This window comes from Scomber japonicus, chromosome 22, assembly GCF_027409825.1.
Source record: "Scomber japonicus isolate fScoJap1 chromosome 22, fScoJap1.pri, whole genome shotgun sequence".
In the NCBI taxonomy this organism is placed as follows: domain Eukaryota; kingdom Metazoa; phylum Chordata; class Actinopteri; order Scombriformes; family Scombridae; genus Scomber; species Scomber japonicus.
Genome location: NC_070599.1, coordinates 5,104,232 through 5,129,996, shown reverse-complemented (window position 1 = coordinate 5,129,996; position 25,765 = coordinate 5,104,232). Strand labels below are relative to the sequence as shown.

The window sequence follows — 25,765 nt, the reverse complement described above, 5'->3', positions numbered from 1 at the left end:
GTGTCTGAGAGGCACTTCTCACCTCTACATCTCGGCTGCGGGCCACCTCAGTGAAGTTCTCCTGCTGCTCCAGTGTTTTGTCGATCTTGTCGTCTGTCATGCAGAAGCAGCGCAGGCGGGCCTCAATGGGGTCATGGGTCTTGGCAAAGATTACAAACTTTGCCATGTAAGGGACACAGATGATCTCCCTGTACACCTGAGTGGAGAAGTTGACAGATTCCTGGACTTGCCGACAGTCTATGAGCCAGAACCTAAAAATTAGAAGGGGATTAGAAAGAACGAGTGAGGTTAGGTGACTATTGACTGGTCTCAGCCATAGATTGTGTTGAGATTGATCAAATTATTGTTTTGTGTTACCTGGCAGACACATTGGTTGTGAAGGAGACGCAGTCATTGATAAACGTTAATGGAGTGGTTCCTGTTATATCCTCCCATTGGGCAGGCGTTGTTCCACCTAAAAACGGACACAAACACATAATTGACAAATGAGAGAATGCACATATGTCAGCGGTTGGCCTATGCACAGATCTTCAAGTAAATTCTCTAACCAGTGATGCTACAGAGCAGTCGTAAGGTGGGAGTGTCCCCTCCAAAACCATTGAGGACTGGGTCCGAATTGCTTTTGGGGATGGGGATAGTCATGGTGATGGGTTTATGGAACTTCCTTCTGCGGGGCTCCAGCGTGACAATGGGGCTGAAGGTGGCCTTGTTCCCCAGGATCTTCCTCACTACGTCCACATTCACCGGCTGGGCCTGGGAGAGTAGACAGAAAATGCAACATTACCCCCTAGGACTAACGTATCCAATAGAGGATTAATGTCTGCGCTATGGTCAAGCACTGAGGATGGTCACCGGACTCAAATTTCAGCAGAAGTGAACTTTGTACTAGGGTTGTTTACTGGCTGACTACAGTCTATATCTTACAACAACCATCTAATCTAACAACCCAGTCAGGGTCACTTTCATATACATGGTATGAAACTACTAAATCACATTTGGTAGGAAACAGTACCATCATTTTCCAATGGATCTAGCCCTTTATATCTTCAATGACCACTCAAGAATTTAAACTCCTGAAAAGGGTAAATACAATTTAGTTGGCTGATATGTCTGCTGTTTCCAATGTTGGAGATATCCACAAACCTTGACACGAAAACACTAACATAGCTGTCTACTGGATGTTATGTTTCTCAAACTTTCAGCTGCTGTAATAATGGCAGCTACTTCTACCACTGCAAGTTACCAAAATTACAGGATGACCATTGACTTCTGTTTGATGAATTTTATCAATTACCTGCAGGCCAACCCTGATCCTCTTGGTGAGGGCGCCCTCAGGAAAAACTGCCTGCACTGTGGGCACAACAGTACTGCTCAGGATGCCTCCTTCGGGACCAATCAGATTACTGTCTTGTTTGACGCGTGACACCACTGCAAAGTATTGTGGGAAGTCTCTGGTGATGATACGGCAAATACGCTTCCTCTCGAGCTCCTCCGGTGTGTCCAGCTCTGGGGCAAGGAAACAGAGAGGGGAAGATGCCAGTGAAGTTAACGTTAAGAACAAATCTATACTTCTTCGATCTCTCAGCTGATGCAGCAGTCTACACCAGCAGAGACTGACCTTCATCCATGCCATTGAGTATCTGGTTAAGTTCTTCTTGGGTGTGTTCACAGTGATGCTCCTTCCAGCTCTCTCCTGTCTCACTCCTCAGGATCACCAGCTCCCGCTCCTTCCCCCGCAGAGCGGCAAAGTGGGGGATTTCCACGATCACTGGACTGGAGGGGTGGATGGCATAAGAAAGTAAGTACAGAATGTCATAAACTATAACAATGTGCCTGTGAACATGTGTGTATAATTGGCATGGGACTGACCCTTCTTGGATAAGACCATTATTCAGGGTTGATTAACGTTTTCATAGATATATTTTTTTGTACAGTGTTCACCTGTGTTTCTTTTCTCTTCAGTACAACAATGTTTACAGATGTAACCACGATTCTAAGAAGTTTTTGAACGATAGTATGTAATACTTGATGTCCATCAAGTGCACATAAACATTATTTTGTGTGACCTGGGTGACATAACAATACACAGTAGTCATAGTAGTCACAGTAGTCAATCAACAAACATGTACACTGTGTATTGTCTATGTTGGTCTGATTTAAACATGGCTTAAATTGCTCCAACATTAACTGCAACATGTGCTGAATTGACAATGGTGCTGTAGCCAAAAAAACATGGCTGTTAGAAGATGCTAATTTTGCTGTAGCACAATGCATCATCATTCTGCACCAGGAGAATGCACTTTCAGAGTGTACCTGGCAAAATTGTTTTAATTCTACCGTTGAACTTGTTTTGTTAATGACAATTTTCAAGATTTGCAATGCTACACAGTGAGCTGCTTAACTTACTCACGACAATGTAAAATGCTAATTCTGAGCAACAAATTTAAATACGTAACATAGCGATGGCTACAAATGGAAGCAGTACATTTGGCCATATTCTGAGTGTTTTTTACAAAGGAACATCAGAGAGGCAGATTATGCAGTTTAAGTCTAAGTTATTGCAAGGAAAACTAAAATAACTATTGTCAAAAATAGCACTACTTACAAAGGGTGAGTTACCCAATTTAAGAAAAGTGTTCTGTAGATAAACTATATTTGACACTAAAGTATGACTGTCACTTTAATACTTACCTGATGTGCACAATTGCAACAAGCTAGCTACAATAAATATCTACCAGAAGCATGCTACATTGAGTACAATTCACTAACGTTACAAACACAGCAATTAAAGCATGACTACTGATATTTTCATGTGATATATAAATAGTTGTTTGGCCTTACAGTACATGATAATCTTTTCCCTTTTTCATAATTTTTGATATTTAACAGTGTTTCAGATTTAAAGCTTAATTAAAACTGGAGTAGCCATTCTACTTTTGTGGTTCCACACTATGCCATCAAATTTCACCTGGTTCTCTAACTACTTGCATGCCACACAACCATTTAAATTTCACATGGAAAAGGTTATTTAACACACAACTATTCAGAAAACAGGAGGTATGAAACATACAATGCCACAGACTGAAATGCAAAAAGCTTAGCAAAAAAAACCAAAGCATTAAAAAAAATAAACAGCAATGTAAAGTCACAGCAATGTGATTTCTAATGATAAGTAAGTACTAGTCAAAGTGGAGTACAAGACACTAGCAAAGGCATGGGAGCACAACAACATATGGACAATGTAACATCAAATGGAAGGGTTTGTAAAGGAAAATAGTGAGACCGGCATCCATGGATTGTTTCATATGCAAAACTGTTGATTTGTTTCCACCCTACCCGAGGAATTTTGTCCCTGGCGGGCCAAGCTGGAGGATTCTGCTAACCAAACTCTCTCCCTCATTAAGAGGTGGAGGGGCATTGGGTAGGTGGAGTTTACTGAGTGATCGACCAAACGTCCACGTAAGCAGCAGTGAGGAAGAAAGAGCACACACAATGTTTCTGTTGGGTGCAAAATCGAAGCCCTGAGGACTGATGTGCTAAGTGAAGATTATAAACACTGGCATTTTTTTAGCTGCATGTCAATGGAGACCAAAAGTGCACAGAATTAAAAAATTAAAAATAATCATATGAATAAATACACCCACATAATTGTGAAATATTCATACATAAAAACTCAGCTCAGCTCACTGTTATGACATTTTTCGTCCTGCTCCTATCCACACTAAGAGTTTATTTCAGGTCATTTTTTATTACATTCCAGCTGTTTTTATTTCAAAATGCCTGTTTGAAGCACAATATCATTTTCCCCACTAAGCAGCTAGAATGAGATTGCTTCAACAAAAAGCCCATGGTGTAGTGAAATAAAAGTAACAGGAATATTTTGTAATAAAAAACAAACAAACAAAAAAACTGCTGGAATTCAATAGAAAAAAACGTAATAAATTATTTTTTTGTGTGAACACAATTAAACAACAACAACAATAATAATAATAAGAAGAAGAATACGAATAATAATGATATAATAGAGATTTTAAAATGTATTGGATTATTTTAAAATGTTATGGTTATACAATTATTTGGTGTGTAATTACTTTTGAACACCTTGGGCCTCCATACATTTTTGTAGTCCTGTATTTTACATGGTATTTTACATTGTTTTAAGTTTCAGATAAACTGCAGGAAATATTTCAAATAACACAAACAAAATGTGATGAATTACAAGATGGGGCTGGTTTCACTGCAGATTGCACTGCATTCAATTCATATAAACATAATGATAAGAACAACACATTTCAGTAGTTTTAATCAGAGAGAATCTCTGTCATGTCAGTAATTTATAGATAGCGGATAACTGGATTATGAGTTATTAAAAGCCCAAACTCGAATTCCATATTGGCAACTCAGAGTGTAGTATGTATGCTTTTGTTCTCTGCTATTTTAAATATTACCAGTAGAGGGCAGAGTCTGAGGCTACATATCAAACCATCATGGTGCAATATACTGGCGGTGATGTTCATTAGAAAGGCTTTTCCCAGTAAGGGTGGAGAATAACGATTAAAGTGTTAGACTGCAGCTGTTAAGAAAGAAACAGGGCATGCTGAAGAGCAAAGATTAACAGATTCCTGCCGCTTGAAAAAAGCAAGAGCAAATACAGAAAATGTTTTAGTAAGGCAAAGGCAAGGGAGAAATTAATCTGAAAAAAAAGGGCAGCAAGTTGTAAGCGTTTCATTACAAGGGATACAAATCATTGACGATAGCTTAAATGTAGAGGTAGTGGTACCTCTTCTTCTGGTTTACACTAGGAATATAAATCACTTTTTAAATTTTAAGTTTTTCCATTTGATTCTATTTCATTTCAAAGGTTGTTGGCATAAGATAACTAGACAAAAACAAGTGTTAAAAAATGAAAAAGTGCAGGTTCCAACAAACAATATTTTGCCACTAATTAGTAATGAATGTCACTTTATCTTCATGTAGTATCAATATATCTATTGCTGGTATCTGCACTTTTTTATATTTCACACTTTTTTTGCTACCTCTACATTTTCCTTCTTCTTTTTAATCCTCAATGTTTACTATCTTCCATTCATTCATACATTCTATAATCCATCCTTACCCAAGGAACTGGGCCCCAGAGGGCCCCACCTCAATGAGCCTGCTGGCCAGGCCTTCGCCCTCAACCATGGGGGGCATGGTGGCCAGACGGTGCCTCTTTACCAGCCGGCACGTCACCCGTGTGGGTGCACTACACTTCCTGGGTGGGATGATAATGCGTAGGCCATTGTGTCGGCAACCACGCATGGCTCCACCTCTGGCATCCACCATGAAGCTGACAAGGAAGCTGAGGCAAATCAGAAGATATACACAACAATTAAAGATGTACTGTGCATCAGCTAACCCCATTAAGAGATGAGAAAGTAGACACCAAACCAATCTGGCAGTGCTAACACATTACTGTAGCTTGAAGTGCATTAGCTTGAGGCGCATGTTGACTGATAGGTCATTAGCGATAAAATGTAATTGCTAATCTGAAATTTGATACATTTAAAGTCACAGAGTTGGAACATTTAAATGAAATATGAAATTGTCTTGCACTAGAAAGGACAAATTAGCCATCTCCGTGACAACTAAACAGATTTTATGTTCTGATTAAGAACATGAGAGGCAGTTGAAAGTGCCTTGAAAGTTTGCTAACATTAGCCACGGTCCGCTACTGCTCCCACCAAACCAAGTGAAATTGTAGCAGCAACAGTTTATTTCTTATGACTTCAACTTTTCATTTGTAAAAGGAGGGTTTTTTTCCTCCTTCTTTTAAAAATATGATATTTTATTCAAAACATTAATAAACATACATGTCAGTGTTTCGTCACTATAAGAAGCCAGTCTTCTTCCTATCATTTATCATAGTATATTTTACTGGTATTGCCATGCCGACAGGGATCTAGAGGGGACAATTTGGTAATAATAATATTTTTGGTGTCTATTTCCTCAGTGCTGAATGGGCAAAATGATAAACAGCTCTCTGTAAATCTCCTCAAACTGCATTCAATGTTTTGAGGTTACACTATAGCTTGAGAATCTTCCACCTCACACTCCATGCAAAGTGGCAAATATGCACATGGATAACACATCTCAATGAGGAGGGGGGTACAGGTGTGATGAGGTGATATTACAACGTGATACAGAACCCAATCTTGCTTTTGCAGTGACTTCAGTAAAGCAAGCATAACAGAGTTTAAAATACACAGAGACGTGTTATTGAATTCAGCAACACGACCAGCAAAAGTTAGAAGACACAGACTGTTGTCCTCCATGGCTGTAACATATAGTTCAATATAATACGTACATTAAACTAATCTTCCTGATTGCCAGACAGATTATACATCATATCTTTCTTTCTTTAATGAGATCCAAAGACTTGTATGGTGTATAAAACTAACTGAATATTTGTTAAACCAAAGTATTCTTCACACTAAAACAGAGTATTGATAAGTATGTTAGTTGAAATGTACAATTCACAAGACATTGTATGAAATAAACAAACATGTCCTCAACTTTCATGACCTCTTTTTCCTCAGATGTCCACATTTTAGTGTCAGTCTTCCAAACTTGCTACAGTAAGTCACATGATCTATCCATGTGGAGAAATCATCTCTTGACTTGGCATATGGAACCAGAAGTATTTTGATCATTTGAATCAGATTTTAAACCTGAGAAAAGTATCTGAGGCGATGTCTGTTGAGGACAGTGACACGTACACCTCTCCACCAGGAGAGCACACTGTGAGGAAGAGGAAGAGTATGATGAACATGAGGAGTACAATGACTGAACCAAGGTGCAGAGGGTCACCTGCTGTGGTCTCCATGATCATGGCACGGAGAGGAATGGCTAAAAACAACAACCACATCAGACAGAAAGGAATCAAAAGTCAAAGCAGAAACAATTCAGAGAAAGTGAAACCCAGAGAGGAAAAACAGAGCAAGAAGGAATAAGCAGAATAAAGCAAAGAATCCATTTGTTGTGGAAGACACCAAGCAGATGAGAAGACTTTTCTGACCATGATGTCACACATTCAACAAGTGCTGATATGATATATTTAAATTGTATTCTGCATTTGTATTGTAGGAAAGAAATCAAATGTAAATTAATTTTTACAGTATGATCACCAAATCATTTTGTAAATACGGAAAAAATATTCTATGCTTCACTTTTTTACTTTAAAGGAATAACATACTTATTTAGAGATATAAGCTTTTTTTTATTCCAGATGGAGAGACGGGAAGATTAATATTATTCTCATCATTCTGTGTGTTGAGTATGGAGCTCTTGCTAGGAAATGGTTAGCCTAGCTTAGCACAAAGACTTTATCCATCCACCCAGAACTTTCTATCAGTGTCTTCTGCTCTACAGTAGCATGGCTTGCCAGATATGGATCAGTGAATATAGAGGAATATGTGTGTCCACCACCACAGAAGATCCTAGTTGGCGTTACATTGGTATTGTTTCCGTGGTACTGACACGTACATTTTACACATTTCGTGCCACCATCATGGAATCCTGTGTTAAGAGGTTGTGGTCATTTCATGTATTTCTGTGAGATCAGGTTAGTTTGGGTAAAAGTCACTGTGATGATAAGATTTCAGGAAGCTGCATTCCAACACGCAACTCCCCATACAACCACAATTCTTCTACATTTTTGTTGAAGCATGGATTAAACTAGTGAGATACAAAATATGAATTATAGATCTTTTGGACAAAGCCAAGGTAAGTTAACCATGTCCTGTGTTTAAAACATGGGCATGAGATGGATATCCATTCCATTCTAATATCAAATAGAAAGGTCTGATATTTCATATGGACCTCATGGGAAAAGGAAACCACGACTGTCACTTCAAGATACTCCAAAATACGTTTTCTAGACCATGTCATGTATCCAAACAGCTGTCACACCTTCTAAATTGCTCCAAGTATGAAACTACTTGTAAACTTTGTTACAAAAATATACTTTTCAATGATGAAAGTGAATAAATAAACACATGTATGACTTCAAATCCCAATGGGACCGCAAAAAGTAGCGATTTTAAGCCACGCAAGCAAAAGTTATTTTATGATTTTTAGATTTTTGAGATGGGAGTGCCTCACAGAAATTGTTAACAACATCCCTATTATAATTATCTTACTGATTGCTTAATTATTTTGCTGCTCAAAGCTGCTTATTAAGACAACTGGAGGATTAGAAACAAATTACAAGAGATCAGACCATTGTTACCAATCAATCATATGCTAAATGTCTTTATGTGCCCTGGTAAAGAAGTACAACATATTCACATTAACAGCTGCCAAGTGATAGAACACACTCCACTCCAAGCTCTGGTAACAGATGATTGAAACACACATTTCAAATGAATATTAATCAACACATTAAGAAATAGTGTGATTAAATGGAATTAACTACTTGGAACATAATAGCAGCTCTGCTATCAGGACCTTGGTGAGATTAGTTAATTTTCTATGCATATTCATGAATCTAGAGGATCTGATTTGTCATTGTTAATCATATTTTATTTCATCTGTCTATACGTACCCAGAGTGGATTGGGCTGGAGGATAAAGCCACGTTGTCTAGGTTCTCTGTACCCCAACTCAGCCGGTATGAATCCCTCTCGTTTTCCCTTGTGAGCGAAATCTGGAATCAAAGAAACAATCTCTAATTAGACAGAAATGAACTAAATAACCTGGAAAAGAATAAATCATACAAGTTAAAAATGTATTTCACGTGTATTAATGTACAGTACCTGGTGACTGGTGAGCATGTCTTCCATCATGCACTTATGTTTAGGGGAGTCATAGCCGTGGTGAGTGGGGGTGAAGGACCTGTCCGAACTGGAGCAGAGAGGAAGAAAATGGTGAAGCTAGAGATAATAGCATGGGAGGAAATCAATAAGAGTGTTCTACCCTGAACCTCATGATTTAAATGAACATCAATAAGGAAAAAATTATGTGATTGAATGAGTGGAATCATTACAGAGATATTAACATGAGGGCTGGGTATTTCTAATGCTGTCCCACAAAAAAATGGAATAGATTTAAGTCAAGAAGCATTCAGTAGTCGGCAGCTTTAGATATTCAGTGATCAAATGTACCGAGGTTCCATACCCAGCCCCCCCCCCCAGACAGTTACTACTGTAGTGCTGAAGATTTAAAAGCCAGATATTTGGCCAGTGTCAGCACATACCTTTGCAATCGACTATGGAGGCATGACAAGGGAGACCGACGATGAAGTATGAGCAGGAGAGGTTTCAAAACACACACACACACATATACAAACACAGGAGGTTAGTTGTTTAGTTTGTGCTCCTCAAGAAGAGGTGTGTACAGATAACATTACAGTAACACACTCATTCATTGTTAAGTTAGAGCAGCCATCCACAATGAACAGCAATAATCAGACATCACATAGCCTATTTTTTTTTTTTGGAAAGAGCACTTTGTGTTGTGAAAAAAAACCCAAAAAGCTCTGAGTTGTTGGTGCTCTAAAAATGTGCACGGACCATCTGGAACAGTTGTTTGCTCCATAGAGCAGTTGAGAATTTGCTTGTGTGTGGAGCAGATGGGCGTAAACATTTATTCTGACTGATTAACTTGGCATGATTTGCAGCCTGTGAATAGACCTGGATAACAGATTTATTTATCCAACGAGAGTTTCACTTAATCCTTTGCTTGCCCTCAGTAACAGAGCTGGATATACCTGTCAGTACGCCCCCCTTCCAAGCTGAAGCGGAGGTAGTTCATTCCGTCCAGATACTGTCCAGGCAAGGAGTCATCACCCAGCTCCCTGAGGTCCTCGGCCCTTAGATACTCGCCTCCGTCACCTGTCATGGTGTCATCACCTTGGAGGAGCAGATAAAAGAGTGAGGGTGAATTAATCAATAAAGACAAAACAGACATACTCCAGGATTTTAGAACATATGGCTTTTGGTCAGAATGATGTGAACATGGACACCAAATTATCCAAACGTAACTCCTGCGTTATCATGTTAGTATATAATATAAATATAAATAATGTATTATTTTTTGCCCTGTATGTTCACAAATGTCAAAAATAAAGCAGAATGGTGGTATCAAGTAAATTGACTGAAAGGTAACAACATTAATGTACTGTGTCAGCTAAATGTCACCTTCTGTATAACACTCTCTTGCTCTATACCTTCCACTCTTTATGGAGTCAACTGGTCTCATATTAACCAAACATCACATTCAACATGATTGAAAGTTCCTTAAAAAAAGCTAATAAGTGGACCATGAACTAAGATTGCACAAACAAACTCAAAACAGTTTTATCCTTCACTGCATACAACATTAGCATACTTACCATTTAGCGTCTTACTCCTTAAATAATACTACTAGCTTACTATCACTCATTATATTGTAATCTACTTTATTAGCATGGAGCACCAGGCTAAATAATGTACGGGTTGCAGCTATTTACAGTATGTGACATCTTGTAATGGGCAAGGCTGGATTAGTTCCACTAGTAGTATTTGCCCCACACAATTGTTGATACACATCATCACTTGCCCAGCTGTCAAATTGACAAATAAAATGGCCAATCATGAGACTTATTTTCCTGGAAACAACTTTTATTTTATTCCTGCTGTCAGGTGGAAAGCTTGTAACTCCATTTTTAGTTAACCTATGTTTCTGGCAGCAACAATAACAATCAACATCAACAGAATGGGGCATGCCGTACATCATATTTTTGTTGAAAGTACACATTTTCTTCTCCCATCATTGAGGGCCCCTTTCTGGCCGTATGGTAGATCTGGCCATGGTAATAGGTAAACTGATCAAAGTGACAAATTTCCCCAAAACAAAAAGTGTAATCCTTTAAGTTTTGATGCTTGTCTGTAAACCATTACTTAACCTTCTGTCTTCACTCTGACAGCCAACAGACTGATGTCACTGCAGCCAGTGACAAAGCTCTACTACTGTTTCACTACTGTACAGCATGGGGTAGCATCACTATTGACTGCCGGTTTGCAGGTAACCTGGGCCACAATGCTTTGAATCATATCTCTTTTTCCTTGTACATTAGGACTATACTGGCACTCTCAGGCCCCTCTGTGTAAAAATACAGACAAATGAGTAAAATTTGTGACAGAATTGGAGAATGGAATTGAAGAATCTATTTTAATTGTTGCAAAAATAATGATACAGTTAGTATAATAAATGTCCTCTCCAAATTGTTTAGTGTTCCTTCTATACAAATGTCTTATATCCAATATTAACAGGAGTTCCAAATCATGTTCAAAATGAATTTGTATATAATACATAAATGCAGTGCAAAGGGATAGTGGCATAACAACACAGGGCTGAGAGTGCAGTGTGTAAGTCTGCATATGATATTGTAGTAAATGTAGGAGTTGTAGCTGACTTTCCTGGCCCAGGTCTGGCAGAAAGCATTATGCTAGGCCAGCAGAACAACAGTGAAACATACTGTAGTTAGACAGAGATGTTCTCATGCCAATAGTGTACAGGCTACCTGGAAAGGAGAGAATATAAAGTAAATTTTAAAATAGAAATGTATCACTCAGTGAGGTAGTTCATGCTTTCCATTAGTTCTCCATTAGCTCCCTTTCTCAAACTAGGTCACAGCTGTATTTTAAATAAGACAAAAATAATACAATCCACTGAATCTGCCTACAGAATACTCATTCATATTCCAAAAAAGTTGCTTAACAACAAAAACATCTCTGGGCCATTACATCAAATGAATCCTGTAATGCTAATGCTAACACCCACTTGATACAGCTAGAGCCTGATGAGTTGAGATGGGATTAGTTGAGCAGGGAGTCAGTGTTTTCCTTGGGAGGTTAGAAATAATCTTTGAAGTGACAAAACTGGGAGCAGTCTTTTTAGGGATTAGCTTGACTGTTGGATTGGCTCAGTATTTCTTGTATTTTCTTCGAAGGCTAAACATTTTCTACTCAGGAATTTCTCCCTTGGCTACGTTCAAGTGTTAAACAGAAAATATTAGTTACATTAGGAGGTAAAACTATTTAACTCCTATCATAATTTGCTTTCTTTCTGAATGTTAGCATAAACACTAGTTACACGAGGAAAGAGCTAGCATCCAAAGTTCACCTCTGAAGTTCACTAATTAACATGTATCTTGTTTGTTAAAGACAAAGCAGTTTTTAAGTCAATTATTAGAACATTAAATTCACAAAGATGGTCAGGATATGCATTGATATTTTTAAAATTTGTTGTATGTGTTAAAACTAGCATATTTATACCTAGCTAGGCTAATATTCCCTGAGCTAACTCCACAATTGTCAGAGCACTGCAAGTGTAGCTTTCTACTCAAGAATTTTTCCCTTGGCTACGTTCAAGTGTTAACCACAAAATATTAAAGTTACATTGGGGAGGGGGGGGGGGGGGGGGGGGGGGGCACTTATTATAAGCAAACAATTTTCACTTCAAACATAGGGTAGATTAGGGTAATGTGGGACATTTTTTGCAATTGTCATTGTTGTTTACCTTATTTACATATGACTAACTATCTTCTTCTTTGTTCTTTTCATCTTACTCTCAGAAAAGAAAGCAAAAAAGTATTATTCCCATAATGCTGAACTGTTTATTTATATATCGATGAGGAAAGTAAGTCGATGCCCAGATAAAACATCTCATAACAAGACCCTTGTGAAGGAAATCTCTGTTGGAAATTCAAGTTTGGCTTCCAACCACTTTCTCTGTTAGTATTCTGGCACCTAAGCAAACATCACAGGCTCATTCAACATGCATAACACAGTACACTCCCCTGCTGCTAAAATCAGCACAGCAAGCCCTCACGCAAAGCACCGTGCTGAATACCTTCCAAATCCATGGGGTCGTCTGACATAGCATCATCATCAATGGATTTAAATTCTGTAGGTGGACAGCACAGTCATTCACTACCTCATTAAATCTAATCATAGGGAGATGAGATATGATTTAGGTCAAAATTTAGGCCAATTATTGGAATAGAAAAAGGCTCAAACTATGACATCTGCTATGGTCGCACAGGTAATATTTCTGCTCAAAAAGTATGAAAAAATTGGCCTGTAGAATTTCTCTTTTTAGCTTGTGTTTGGTCTCCTCCAATGGAAAACATCTAGCTCTTTATCTGTCAGAGGATCACTTAAAATCAGTGTTTGTGGGGTTGAGCATAGCTCAGCGGGTGGAGCACCCGCCCCATGTGTTGAGGTTACAGTCCTCGTTGCAGGTGACCCCGGTTCGAATCCCGAGCCGAGCGGTCTTATTCTGCGTGTCATTCCCCCTCTCTCTGCCTGTTTCCTGTCTATCTCCACTGTCCTGTACAATAAAGGCAAAAAAGCCCAAAAAATATACTTTAAAAAAATAAATAAATCAGTGTTTGCTGCTGCTAAAAACACAAAGTGGAGTTTGCATGCCATAAAACCAAAGCAATGAACTACAAGAGGCTCCACAGAAGAGGACTCTAGAGTCAAGTGATGATTGTAGCAGTAACCAAACATGTTTAGTTGCTGTTCTTGGAGATTTATGAAGGCTTGTGTAAACACTGTCACAACTCGTCAATCAGATGTGTCTTTTTATTATCTAATTGCCCCATAGTTTTGTTAGCCCCCCCCCCCCCCCAGCACTGAAAGCTCTCTTTTCATTTGTGGGCTAGCATGTGGGTGAATGTTGACAGGCTCCAGTGTGAAACATGACTCACCCTCTTCATCCGATACATCCAGCACTTCAGTCATGGTCTCTGGCACGTTCAGCTTGTGTTTCTCCGTCACAGTCTGGCAGCATAAGAGGAAATGAATCCCACTGACTATTGTTCATACCATATATATGTCAACTTCTTCTAACAATACAAAACACAATACTTTGAAAAGAGGACTATTGGTTTATTATTGTACAGTTAATTCTTAAGTTATTCTAAATGAATACTATTATATGAGAGTTTCTGTTGTGATTGTAATTGGGATAATCTGAATTGCCTGAATACTACAATATATCCAAGCTGATGCTAAATAATACATAAGTATCTGGAAAAAGCAAACAAACATGGTTACCCTATGTCAGCCAAAGACCAGCCTTCAAAGTTATTAATAATTAATGAATACTGTCATATGTGTGTGTGTGTGTGTGTGTGTGTGTGTGTGTGTGTGTGTGTGTGTGTGTGTGTGTGTGTGTGTTGACATACCGTTGTGGTGGTGATGATCTCCTCTGTGACGACTCTCAGTGTGTCCACCACAGAGATGTAGCCCAGCCTCCGAGCAATACCCAGAGCAGTGTTACCATTCTGTACAAGGACACACAGTCAATTAAATGTCTGTGTGTCTACATCTGTGTGTGTGTGTGTGTGTGTGTGTGTGTGTGTGTGTGTGTGTGTGTGTGTGTGTGTGTGTGTGTGTGTGTGTGTGTAATTGGTAAAACATACCACAGTGACAGCATTGGGCTTGGCACCAGATTGCAGCAGAACATTAATGATGTGTGTGTTTCCTTGCTGGGCTGCCTGGTGAAGGGGAGTGTATCCATTCTGGGAAGGAAAGAAAATAACTATATGAAAATGCAAAAATGTATCAATAAATTAATGTATGGTCAAACTTACAAAAACATATCAATTTAATATATCGTATTGAATCATATTGTATTATAAGTCATTACATGTGCACACACATCTACATACTGATACAATGTAAAATAATAGTGTAACTCAGACTAATTTATGTCCTAGCTGTAGTGGTTTCTGCCCTTCTGCCCTTCAAGTTTCTGGCAATGTTTTAGTATTATTTGTTCATTAGTATCTGGAAATTAGTCAGGAAAGGTACAAAAAATGTATGAAGGGTAAACATTTGATTATCTAAGAGCTGAGTTATTTCATTGTGGAATTTATAGACACTGAAAACTGTCGATAAAGGCCTTGTTTGAAACCTCAGAGAGCTTTAATCATCATCATGTTTTTACTGTCACTAACTACAGAGAAGAAATCAGTGTTGAAAACAATACGGCAAGCCTTCTGTAGGTTTAGGAACCATTTATTGCATATTTAAAACTTTCTGCATTTTGTATCATTCTCTCTGATCTCCTTTTGCTTCTTTTTATACACATTATGAAAATCATTATTTTGGGTATCCACCCTACAAATCTAATGCACACACATTGCCATTGACACAAACTTTTATGTACATACTTCGTATTATAGCCTTATTACCTTGGTCTTGGCGTTCACACTGGCTCCATTCTGAAGCAGGAAGTTGACCATCTTGGCGTTACCATAGTGACACGCTACAATTAGTGGAGTGTAGCCCAACTGTAAAAAAAACAGACAATCTGTTTGAATTGTCCAATCTTGAATAACAGAAATAATACACTTACAAAAGTAGAAACAAACGCAGTTATGAAGATTACATTATCTTATAAACAGAGGATGTCATGTTCAGATAAAGCCTCCTTGAGTGGAACAATCAGCCTCTTCCTCTTCGCTAAGTTAAATGTGGCTAAATTCAATAAAATGAAGAAAGTACTTCTCTTTTTTTTTTTGCTTCATACTTTGGTCTGCTGGTTGAGGTTGGCTTCGTTTTTGGCAAGGATCTCGGCAACAGCGACTTTGTCCTCCTGGGCTGCCAGATGGAGGGCTGTGAGGCCACTCTGCATGGGGAACAGACACACACACACACACACACACACACACACACACACACACACACACACACACACACACACACACACACACACACACACACACACACACACACACACACACACACACACACAGGGCTTGTTACAGTTACTCCATTTACAGCAGCCAAATTCAGATTAATATCCTGTCCATTCTTCATTGTCAAAATGAGCTTATTTAGCTCAAAATTCATACTCTACTTGCTATTAATAGTCATCCTAAATGCTGTGTTTGAGATATTTTTGATGCATTTCTCAATCATCCATCCCAGGGTTCCTGTAGTACCTTGGTGGGGACATTGATCTCGGCTCCCTTGCTAATGAGCAGGGCAGCCATTTCGGCGTGGCCCTCCTGGGAGGCCAGATGGAGCGGAGTGACACCCTGCTTGGTCAGGATGTTGGTCTCGGCTCCGTACTGCAGCAGCACCGTGGCGATGTCCATCTGGTTCTTCTTAGCCGCAATGTGGAGAGGAGTGTAGCCATTCTAGTTCATGAGAACAGAGAAGACACTGATGTCACTACTGGTAGTTCACTGAAATGACTTGTTGTTGCCTTGTCAGCTGAACACTATTACCAACAGACACAGTTTCGGTTCAGTTCATCAAATAGTGTTGGAGAAGAAGTTTATTAATAATGAATGCTTTATACCATTTTACCAAGTTTTTTTTGTATGTTTTTAAAGTGTAGTAATATTTCTGTTTTTGTCAACAAATCCAGCATCAAAAGAACACAATCAAGAATCAGATGATCCAACTCATTGATCTGTCTATATAAAGTCTGATATACTGTATTCCCCTGTGCTGAACAGGTTGTATAAAGTAGGTTTAGCAGAACTTTTAACAAAATAAAAGACTTTATAGATTGTTGGGCCATATCATTTCTCTTCACACCTTTATATTACACCCATTTTATGGTCTTTACATTGGCTGGTTTAGAATTTATTTTAAGCTTCTTGTAATCACATACAGAGCCCTGCACAATCCAGCACCTGAGCACATATAGTGACCTTCTCCATCCTTCTATACCCAGTAGATCATTGAGGTCTATTGACCAGGGCCTACTGGCAGAACTCTCTCGTTCCCCCCGAAAACAAAAGGTAATGAAGAAGTAGTTTGAAATAGTGGCTCCAACACTATGGAGATCTCTACCTTTAGGTTTACGATCTGCAGCCTCTGTAGGGCTAGTTATGGTTTAAAAAATGATGATACCAGTACCAATCCAAGTACCCAAGTGATACTGATACCAACTGAGTACTTCATTCTATACCCATTCCACATATAGTGCACTTGCTTTTATCAGGCGTATAGTGTACTCACACTCACAAGCGTTTAGGTGGCATCTTGACTGTTGAACTGTTAAGCGCGCTAACTCAAATTCACTGTGACTTCACCACCACAGATGGATTGTAGCTGCTGTGGCAGTGGGCCAATCACATGTCGCATTAATTGAAGAACGCTTGCATTGATTGGTTGTGAGCAAGTCTATACAAATAGTCATATCTTCTAGCTCTGGGTGCAGAAAGGATAGACTGCAGTTATCGTTTGACGGGAGACGTTTTGATACTACTTTGTATCGATTTATTTCCTTAAAAGTATTGAGTACCGATACCTAGCCCTAAGCCAACAGAAATCCCACCTGTTTAGATTGGCCTTTCTCTCACCTTAAAATGTTTTAGTGCTTGTCTCTCTAGTATTTCCTTTTTGAAATCCTCTGTTTGCCTCTTTTTGCTCATTGAAAATGACATTGCTGTTGTCAAAATTAGGCCATAAACTCCTTAATAAAAACAAACAAATGCAGGTAGTGCATGCAATGGTAGGAGGTCCAATCGCAAGTTAGTTTGAAGTTTTTCAAACAAAAAAATTAGCTTGTAATTTTTTTACCATCTATTGTCAAATCCCACAAGAAGCATCAGCTTAGATACAGCTATGCAACATCAGTCAGGCTTTATCCTGCACTGCACAACTAATCCAGTGTACTGATAGTCCTATTCAGACATTATTGAGGATGACACTTATAATAAATAGAATATTACACTTAAAACTGTAGATACCAGTGTTTTTTACTTTGTATTTGTTCACCTTTTAGTAAATCTGCATGAAAGATCATGTGTGAACTGTCAAGATCGATAACTTTTGATATTGAAGAAAAAGTCTGAATGTGATTGATAGAAGGCAACATCTAAAGTAATAAGGAGTCTGGTTTCAATGTCTATGTGGGAACTGGACCGGAAATAAGAGTCAGTCTTCTCATGCCTCCCAGCATAGTGTCTGCAGCAGTTTATGTGGAGACTCTCACCTTGGCCATGGTGTGGGGGGACGCTCCTTTGTCCAAAAGCAGGAGCGCCACTTTCTGGTTATCGTAATGTGCTGCGACATGGAGCGGGGTGAGGCCATTCTGTAAGGGATGGATGGTGAGTGCACAGGGATTAAATAGCAGTTAGTGCAGCGAGAAGCCAGTAACACCACACACAGACACACACACACACACACACGCACAACAATGAATTAAAGGTGACTTAGACTGCAGGTTGAGATGAATTAGAGTTATATTAGACAGCAAAAGCTGGAGGGATCACTGGGCGGGTCCTTGTTATGACGCAAAGAACATATTCAAAGAAAAGAAGGAATGTTGATGTAAAAAGGCGTCTGTTATCAGATTTTTTTGTTTGGAATAAATAATTAATTTAAATTAAGGAATGGCTGACTTTATTCAGACTAGGCTTACCGGTGCTCTTGTAGACAATATAACCTCAATACAGAAAAATAGCAACAAAATTCAAATACTTGTTTACATTTTTATGCATTAAATAACCAAAACTAACAAATGTTATATGATACTAGTTGGAAAAGTTTGGTTTGGGTGCATACCTTCCCAGCAGAATCAGGCGGAGCACTACGCTGCAGCAGAAGCTTGGCTACATCCAGGCTGCCGTACTTTGAGGCCACATGCAGGGGAGTGAAGCCTTTCTGTGGAGGGAAAAAACACAGGAAAAAAGGTTGAGAAATATGTTTCAATATAGTGAATGTAGGTTAACTTCTCAATACAACAACTGTTATATTTCTCCAGCATAATGATGAAGATGAAGCTTCTGATAAAATATCTTCACCATTATGCCTTCCAATATCACAGCATGTGATTGGCTGAAAGAATCAAAACAGCTGCCAGCAATCTTACAAGAGTAAACACTGATTTGTAAAGGTCTAAAATAAATAATAATAATGTAAAATGAATGAATTAAAGGTTATATTAATTTTAGAAAGTGTCAAAAATACAACAGTGGTTTCATGTGGGATTAAAAGCTTCTGAATGGATAATAAGTAATAGCTCACTATAAACACTGTTATCTAAGTCTTTTATAACCTGTGGAGACTGTTCCCTTGAGTTTAATGCCTGGTGTCTGTTTTGTTGGTGACATAAAAATCATTAAGAACACCTAATCTGTTCACATGCTGATACAGTTGAACTTGACATCAAAACCACAAATCAGAGTATTCTAACTTTCACAGTGCAGCCTCCAGAGGGCGCACTTGTAACTATTTTGAAACAGTGAACCAGACCGGAGCTGACAGAAACCACATGACCAGTGTGTTTACGACCCAGCCCTGCCCATGGAGGGAGCAGTCCTTTGTTTGTCAAACCCTGGATTATATCTGATCTGAGAGGTATCTACACAAACAGAAGGGAGACGATAAAGAAGGGACGGATGGAGAAAGAGGGGGGAGGGTCTTTTAAGACTGAGAAAAAAACAAATTAAACACATAATCTGGGATGGATAGATGATGTTACACTTGTGTTACTGCATGACAACAACTTTCCCTGCTTTGGTTTCCGTAGCAACAGCCACACCCTTCACAACCCTCCCCAGAGAAAAGACAGGGAAAGAGACCTCAAGAGTGAGAAGGGAGAGAGCGGAATCACTGATCCGTGACGGACACATCAGAAGGCGCTTTGTCCGACCCTCCATACCGTATGAATTAATTAAAGGACTAATCTGTCCTAAAGTGGATGCAAAGTGAATGTCCTGACTGTGCAGACTCCTCCAGTAAAGACCTCTACGGTGATGATGATGATGATGAATCACTTGATTGCGTACAGTCTTCATGCACATTTCAGAGGAGAGCAGCAGCTTTACAGTCCCATCAATCTTTCATCAGAAGTGGGTCACGTAGACAGAAACATGCAGCTACTGTAACACTGTAACCTCTTTATCTGATGCTCCAGTAGAAGCCACAATGTCATCTTGACTTTGAGTGTATTTACACTTAAAGACACATTTCCCCCAGTCTCTCCATTCATCTGTACACCTTGTAATATAAATACAGTAGTGAGTATTGCAAACTTTTGTTCACTGTACATTTTTGGTGTATTAGTAGACCTGTCACGGTAACTACTTTATTGGACGATATATTGTCTCCGAAATAATCGCAATAAATGATATTATTGTTATTTGAAGATAATTTTATACCACATAATATAATAATATATTAATGGAATGGGGGGTGGGGGATGGGATTGGAGAGGCTGCACTTCTGTAAAAATACAGACTGCCATTATGGTTGGGAACAGGACGTACACAGTGAGGAATGGAGGACACTACTTGTTTAGTCAATGTGACATGAATAGACTCTTAGCAGCTAATGTCAAGTGTGGCAATACTGAGGTCAAAAAAAGATCAAGGTCATGTCCATGTACCATATGATAAATGCATATATAGATATGATGACGTCAATAATTACATTAATGTATGATAAGTCAATAATTATTGCGACAGGCCTACTGTATGTATAACTTTCAATTGATTTGGCTGTTTTTTTGTAGGAACTGTCATTACATCATACCTACATAAATACCCTTACATACCCTAACTGTCGCTGACATAGAAAACAAATGATTTCATCCTACTGTTATCTGCTATATAATGAACCATATAAAACATTTGTCACTATAGTAACCAAATTCCTCCACCACTATCTAAACAACTGCCATTTTGACATGGGCATCAACTGAAATCTAACATTAAAATGCTAAATGAAACCAGACTATGTACATTTATTTATAGAAATAATACAATTGTCCTCCCACAAATTGAAAACACTGAAGAGTTTTGCTGCTACACCCTCACTTGGTCTGGTATGACCAGTAGCTCGTAGTGGCTAACGTTAGCTCACTTTCTGGCACTACTTCACATACTGAGTGCACAGAGAAGGAAAGCAAGTCTAAAAAGGTCAAAGTTTCAGCAACAACTAAGCTGTTAGACCTAACAATACAGTTTTTGCTGTATATTACAAGTGTTGCTGGAGCTTTGACCTTTTTAGCTAACGATTTAGATAACTTTAGATTGATTTGTTGTGTTACCGACGTTACTGATTGTATATACTCATGCTACTGTTACACTATGCTTTAGAATTTACTGTACCATGCTCTTTGGTAAAAGGCAGGCATTAAGCTAGCTTTCAACCCTACAGAAAGAAGCATTGTTGTTCAGTTAGGGCACCCCAATGACAGATAGCTTAAATTAGATGGACATTAACCAGATGTTTATAACTGAGGTGGAAGACTGATGTTCTAAAATGTGACTGTTGAACCTACTTAGAAATTGTACATTCAAATTCAAGAGACAGTTTTTCAAGCTGTAGTTGTTTTTCCAGTTTTTATACATATTCCTATGATGTTTAATAATCATGTTTAAAGATGACAAGGCTCCTCCACCCACCTTGGTGGCCAGTGAGTGTGAAGCCCCAGCCTCTAGCAGGACAGAGGCTGTCTCCACCTGTCCCTCTCTGGCTGAGATGTGTAAGGGGGTGTAGCCATTGGTTGTGGCAGCATCAGGATGGGCCATGTGTTGCAGCAGCAGCTGGACAATCTCTGTTTTCCCCAGACGTGAGGCGATGTGGAGGGGAGTCTGGTCCTCCTGAAAAGGACACAGTAGAAGAATGAGCACTTTTCACAGGAAATAGAAGCTTATCCAACAAAATGAGTTGATGCTCTTTCTGATGACATCATTCAGTGATCTCACCCGAGCCCTGGCGTCCACCATGGCTCCGTTCCTCAGCAGACATCTGACTACCTCCACCTGCCCCGCCCTGGCTGCCATGTGTAATGCTGTTTCTCCACGCTGCACACAACATACAGCATCATATCAATCAGCAGGGTCAACCCACGTATTATTAAAATATTTAACACATCACACACAATTACTTGAGAATGCATTATCACATTATTTCCCTTCTCTCTTTCTGATTGGCTCATGTGCCATCACTCACAATGTTGCTGACATCTGGCGAGGCTCCGTTCTGGAGCAGCAGCAGCACGATGTTCAGGTGACCCATGAAGGCTGCCACATGGATGGGAGTCAAACCAGACTGGAGACAGGAGGAGAGGTAAAGGAGGAACAATAGGATCAAATATCATGTCCAACATTGAAAGATTTCATGTATTAGTAAGAAAAAAAGTACATGATGTCATCTGGCAATTCATAGTGATTTCTGGACAGCAAGAGTTGGCAACAGAATGGATAGGAAGCACTATTCAGAAGCTGAGAAAAGAACTGTGAGCAGACTTAAAAGAAAAGAAAAGGCACTAAGTATGCTGAGGTATTAACAAAAAGAACAGAGTTGATCTTAAATCTTACCATCATGTAACCTATCCAGGCTTTAAACAGGCTGTATAAGAGTCTAATTATTTAATTTCTACGTCAACATCAACCTTTTCTCAACTGAATTGCACCATTTAAACATGGTGACTAATGCAGAAACCTTGTCAAACTTCTTTTAAGTTAGCCACCCACAGTTGTGTAATACATTTGTAAAGTTACAGTATGTAACTTTTGAAAAAATAAATAGCACAACACTTCTCTTAACAAATAAATGTTGAATTCATAAGCAATCAAATGCACCCTTGTTTAATTCAGTACACTCGAGCGCTATTCTGCCACAGCCTTATTTGGTGGCTAGTAGCTTATGGCTGCTAATGTTCGCTAATGTTAGCAAACTTTAGCTAGTTATTGCTATCCGGTCATTTTGCTAACAATCATTGCTGGTTTTAATATTTAAACATGACTAATTGTCACTTGTAGCTACAGTTGTCATTCACCGAGGCCTGCATGGTCTTTGCTTGGCTTTAGCTCTGTATATGAAAAAACTTTAGCAATGACATTTTAAATCTTCTTGCCAGAAAGGTACTATTGGAAATCATTATCTAAGTGTGTACAGTATGTGTGTACAGATTCAGAGTCTAGAGGTGTTTACTGTTTCAACAATATGAATATTGTATAGCATTGCTAACACAGCAAACATAAACTATCAGGACAATAGAGTAGGTTAGTAGTGTCAGAGGGATATTAGACTTTAAGTACTATCTACTGTACGTGTCATCTCTGATATCACTCTGTGTGGTAAAGCCAGACATAGACGACCACCACACATCTGGGTGTCGCAGTAGATTCAATGAAACCCTTAACATTTTTGTGGATCCTCTTTCAGTCAGGGGTGTTAAATACCTCAGTGATGGCCTGGATAGAGGCTCCATATTTCACCAGCAGCTCCATCACTTTCACGCGGTTCTTCTTACAGGCTATGTGCAGCGGAGTGAAGCCATTCTGTGGAGAAATGTAGTACAAAAATACTGATTGTTGTATGTCCTTATTTTATTATATTTCAATTCTCCAACAGATTTAAAGTGAAAGGATATCTTTGTGTCATACCAGTGCTCTGGCGTTGGGGTTGGCCCTCTTGTCCAACAACAGTTTGGTGACTCTGTAGTGGCCGCAGTGTGCCGCCACATGTAACGCTGTCAGGTAGTCCAATGTGACATCATCCACAGGCGCTTTGTGATGCAGAAGGTGTTTGACACATTCCACGTGGTCGCCTTGTGCCGCCATGTGGAGAGGAGACAGACCGTTCTGAGAAAAGAAAGAAGAAAAACGAAAGAACGTACTGTAAATATAACTCTACAGCTTCTTACATCATTGTGTGTACATAATGATTGAAAGAACCCTCTCATTAAAGAAAAATCTGTTTAGGGTGTGAGTGAGTTTTTTATATATGAACAAAAAACAGCTAGTTAGCAACTAGGTTAATAAAGCATTTAGCAGCTAAAGATATATATTTTTCCCAGGAGTTGAAAGAAACCAAAAGGAGAGTAGATTTTAGTCTTATATTTGTCAGGTGGACACAATCATGACCTCAAATGAATGCTAATGTTGCTCTGTGTCTGCTAGATATGTCAATAGGTAACTGCTAGCCTATTTATGTCCAACGTATGTTATGTCCAACAAAAAAAGAACTGACACAGCTTTATAGTGTTTTCTGATATTAAATACCTCTGACAGAGAGCATGCTGTTTTGATGAGGTTCAAACAAGATCTTTGGTACAACACAGAGATATATTTGGTTTGGGACATTTTTAGCCTAGCTTAGCAAAGAGACTGAAAGTAGGAGAAGCTACAGGGAACAGAGATATGCTAGCTTTATCAGAAGTGCCAAAATATGCCTTGAGAAAAGGCAAACTGAACGATACATCCAGCAGTCACCTGAGATTTCTTGATAAAAAAGTAACAACTCAACACTTTTAAAGGCACTATGTCTTGTTTATACATCGCTGTTTCTAGAATTGATGCATCTGATAGAATAGCATAGCATAGATATCTTCTCAACTAGCTTATTTCCCAAAATGTCCTGCTGTTTGGGTTAAAAGTAGTTTGTGACCACACCATGAAGAGATTCAAGCATAAGCAGCTTTTTTTTGATAATAGTCATGTTATGTATAGTGGTTCTATTTCATTGACTGTGTATAGGGAACACCTCTTCTGTCCACAGCTACTGTCAATCTACCCAGATCTGAATCAATATAAATGGTGAAATGCTAGAAATAAAAAGGCATGGGGAGAGTCCACTTTCTTCAGAGAAAACAAGATGAAAAACTACAATGTGAATGGACAGTGTTCCACAGATGGAGCAGTAACACACCTTGGTCCTGGCCAGCAAGGGTGCTCCTCTCTCCAGCAACAACTCCACAGCTGTATCGTGTCCACTCCGAGCCGCACAGTGGAGGGGAGTTAGCCCGTCCTATGGAAACACACACACACACACACACACACACACACACACACACACACACACACACAAATACATATTCATAGTCATATAACATGTATGTATATTAATAGACACAGTAATGAAGTGACAATGACCTTGCATATCAAAGTCATAACTTGATTAGAATAATTGAGGTTAGCTCATTGTTATGGGCAAAGTGGAAGAATAGGATTTAACTGCTACAGCATATTATTTCTACACTACAAGACCCTAATTAAAATCAACCAGGAACAAACTAATATTGTCATTTTTATTCACACGCATTTTACTTTACTAGTATCAACATAGCTTTTCATTTTTAAGTAGTAATTCCCTTTGTACAGATGTATTCAGTGACTAAGCCAGGCTGGATGTTGTTTGTTGTTTGTCAGAATCCAATACAGCTAATAAATTGACTGCGTTGACTGATAGCTGGCACTGATACTGAATTTAATCCACTGACCCACTGGGATCAAACTGAACTGAAAAAAAAACCTTAAAAAAAAAAAAAAAGTGACTGGCTCACATCCACATCTGCTGTGTCTAATGGTGATTATAGTAAGTGGCTAGCCATTTGTTGTTACTGCCAATGTAATTACAAGTAATTACACATTATTGGTTCTGTTCACTCACCCTTGTTTTAGCGTCAATCTGAGAGCCGCGGTCCAATAACAGGCGAACCATGTTAGTGTTGCCACGCTTGGAGGCCACGTGTAGGGGAGTAATCCCATTCTGTATGGAGGGAAAACGCAGGTTTTAGTTAAATATATTTACATATACACTGTGAGTATTGCTTAAATGGTACAACTTGGTTTATGGTAAACAGACACCTGGTATTCAAATTAGTTCCAAACATAATACAAAATAAAAATAGCCATCTTATATTAAAAACAATTAAAAGTGAGTTCTTATAAGTAAATAAACATCAAAATATATATTAAAAAAAATACTTCAAAATGCTTGGTTTTGTGAGGGTGAGGAGAAAAAGAGCTATTTTTA

At 38.8% G+C, this 25,765-nt stretch overlaps 1 protein-coding gene across 1 annotated transcript in view; it reads right to left on the bottom strand.

Moving 5' to 3' along the window:
* Positions 1–25,765, bottom strand: part of ank2b (ankyrin 2b, neuronal) — a 189,409-nt gene that overhangs the window by 28,722 nt on the left and 134,922 nt on the right. Inside the window, exons 9-35 of the mRNA XM_053343933.1 lie at positions 25,400–25,498; positions 24,659–24,757; positions 23,395–23,592; positions 23,191–23,289; positions 21,956–22,054; positions 21,709–21,807; positions 21,406–21,603; positions 18,560–18,658; positions 17,988–18,086; positions 15,979–16,176; positions 15,564–15,662; positions 15,226–15,324; positions 14,452–14,550; positions 14,215–14,313; positions 13,735–13,807; positions 9,748–9,889; positions 9,235–9,246; positions 8,795–8,882; positions 8,585–8,685; positions 6,850–6,888; positions 5,117–5,341; positions 3,337–3,435; positions 1,619–1,773; positions 1,295–1,506; positions 549–753; positions 358–454; positions 23–251 (exon numbers count right to left, since the gene is read on the bottom strand). Coding sequence (XP_053199908.1) covers positions 23–251; positions 358–454; positions 549–753; positions 1,295–1,506; positions 1,619–1,773; positions 3,337–3,435; positions 5,117–5,341; positions 6,850–6,888; positions 8,585–8,685; positions 8,795–8,882; positions 9,235–9,246; positions 9,748–9,889; positions 13,735–13,807; positions 14,215–14,313; positions 14,452–14,550; positions 15,226–15,324; positions 15,564–15,662; positions 15,979–16,176; positions 17,988–18,086; positions 18,560–18,658; positions 21,406–21,603; positions 21,709–21,807; positions 21,956–22,054; positions 23,191–23,289; positions 23,395–23,592; positions 24,659–24,757; positions 25,400–25,498 — 3,360 coding nt within the window. The remainder of the gene's footprint in view (positions 1–22; positions 252–357; positions 455–548; positions 754–1,294; positions 1,507–1,618; positions 1,774–3,336; positions 3,436–5,116; positions 5,342–6,849; positions 6,889–8,584; positions 8,686–8,794; positions 8,883–9,234; positions 9,247–9,747; positions 9,890–13,734; positions 13,808–14,214; positions 14,314–14,451; positions 14,551–15,225; positions 15,325–15,563; positions 15,663–15,978; positions 16,177–17,987; positions 18,087–18,559; positions 18,659–21,405; positions 21,604–21,708; positions 21,808–21,955; positions 22,055–23,190; positions 23,290–23,394; positions 23,593–24,658; positions 24,758–25,399; positions 25,499–25,765) is intronic.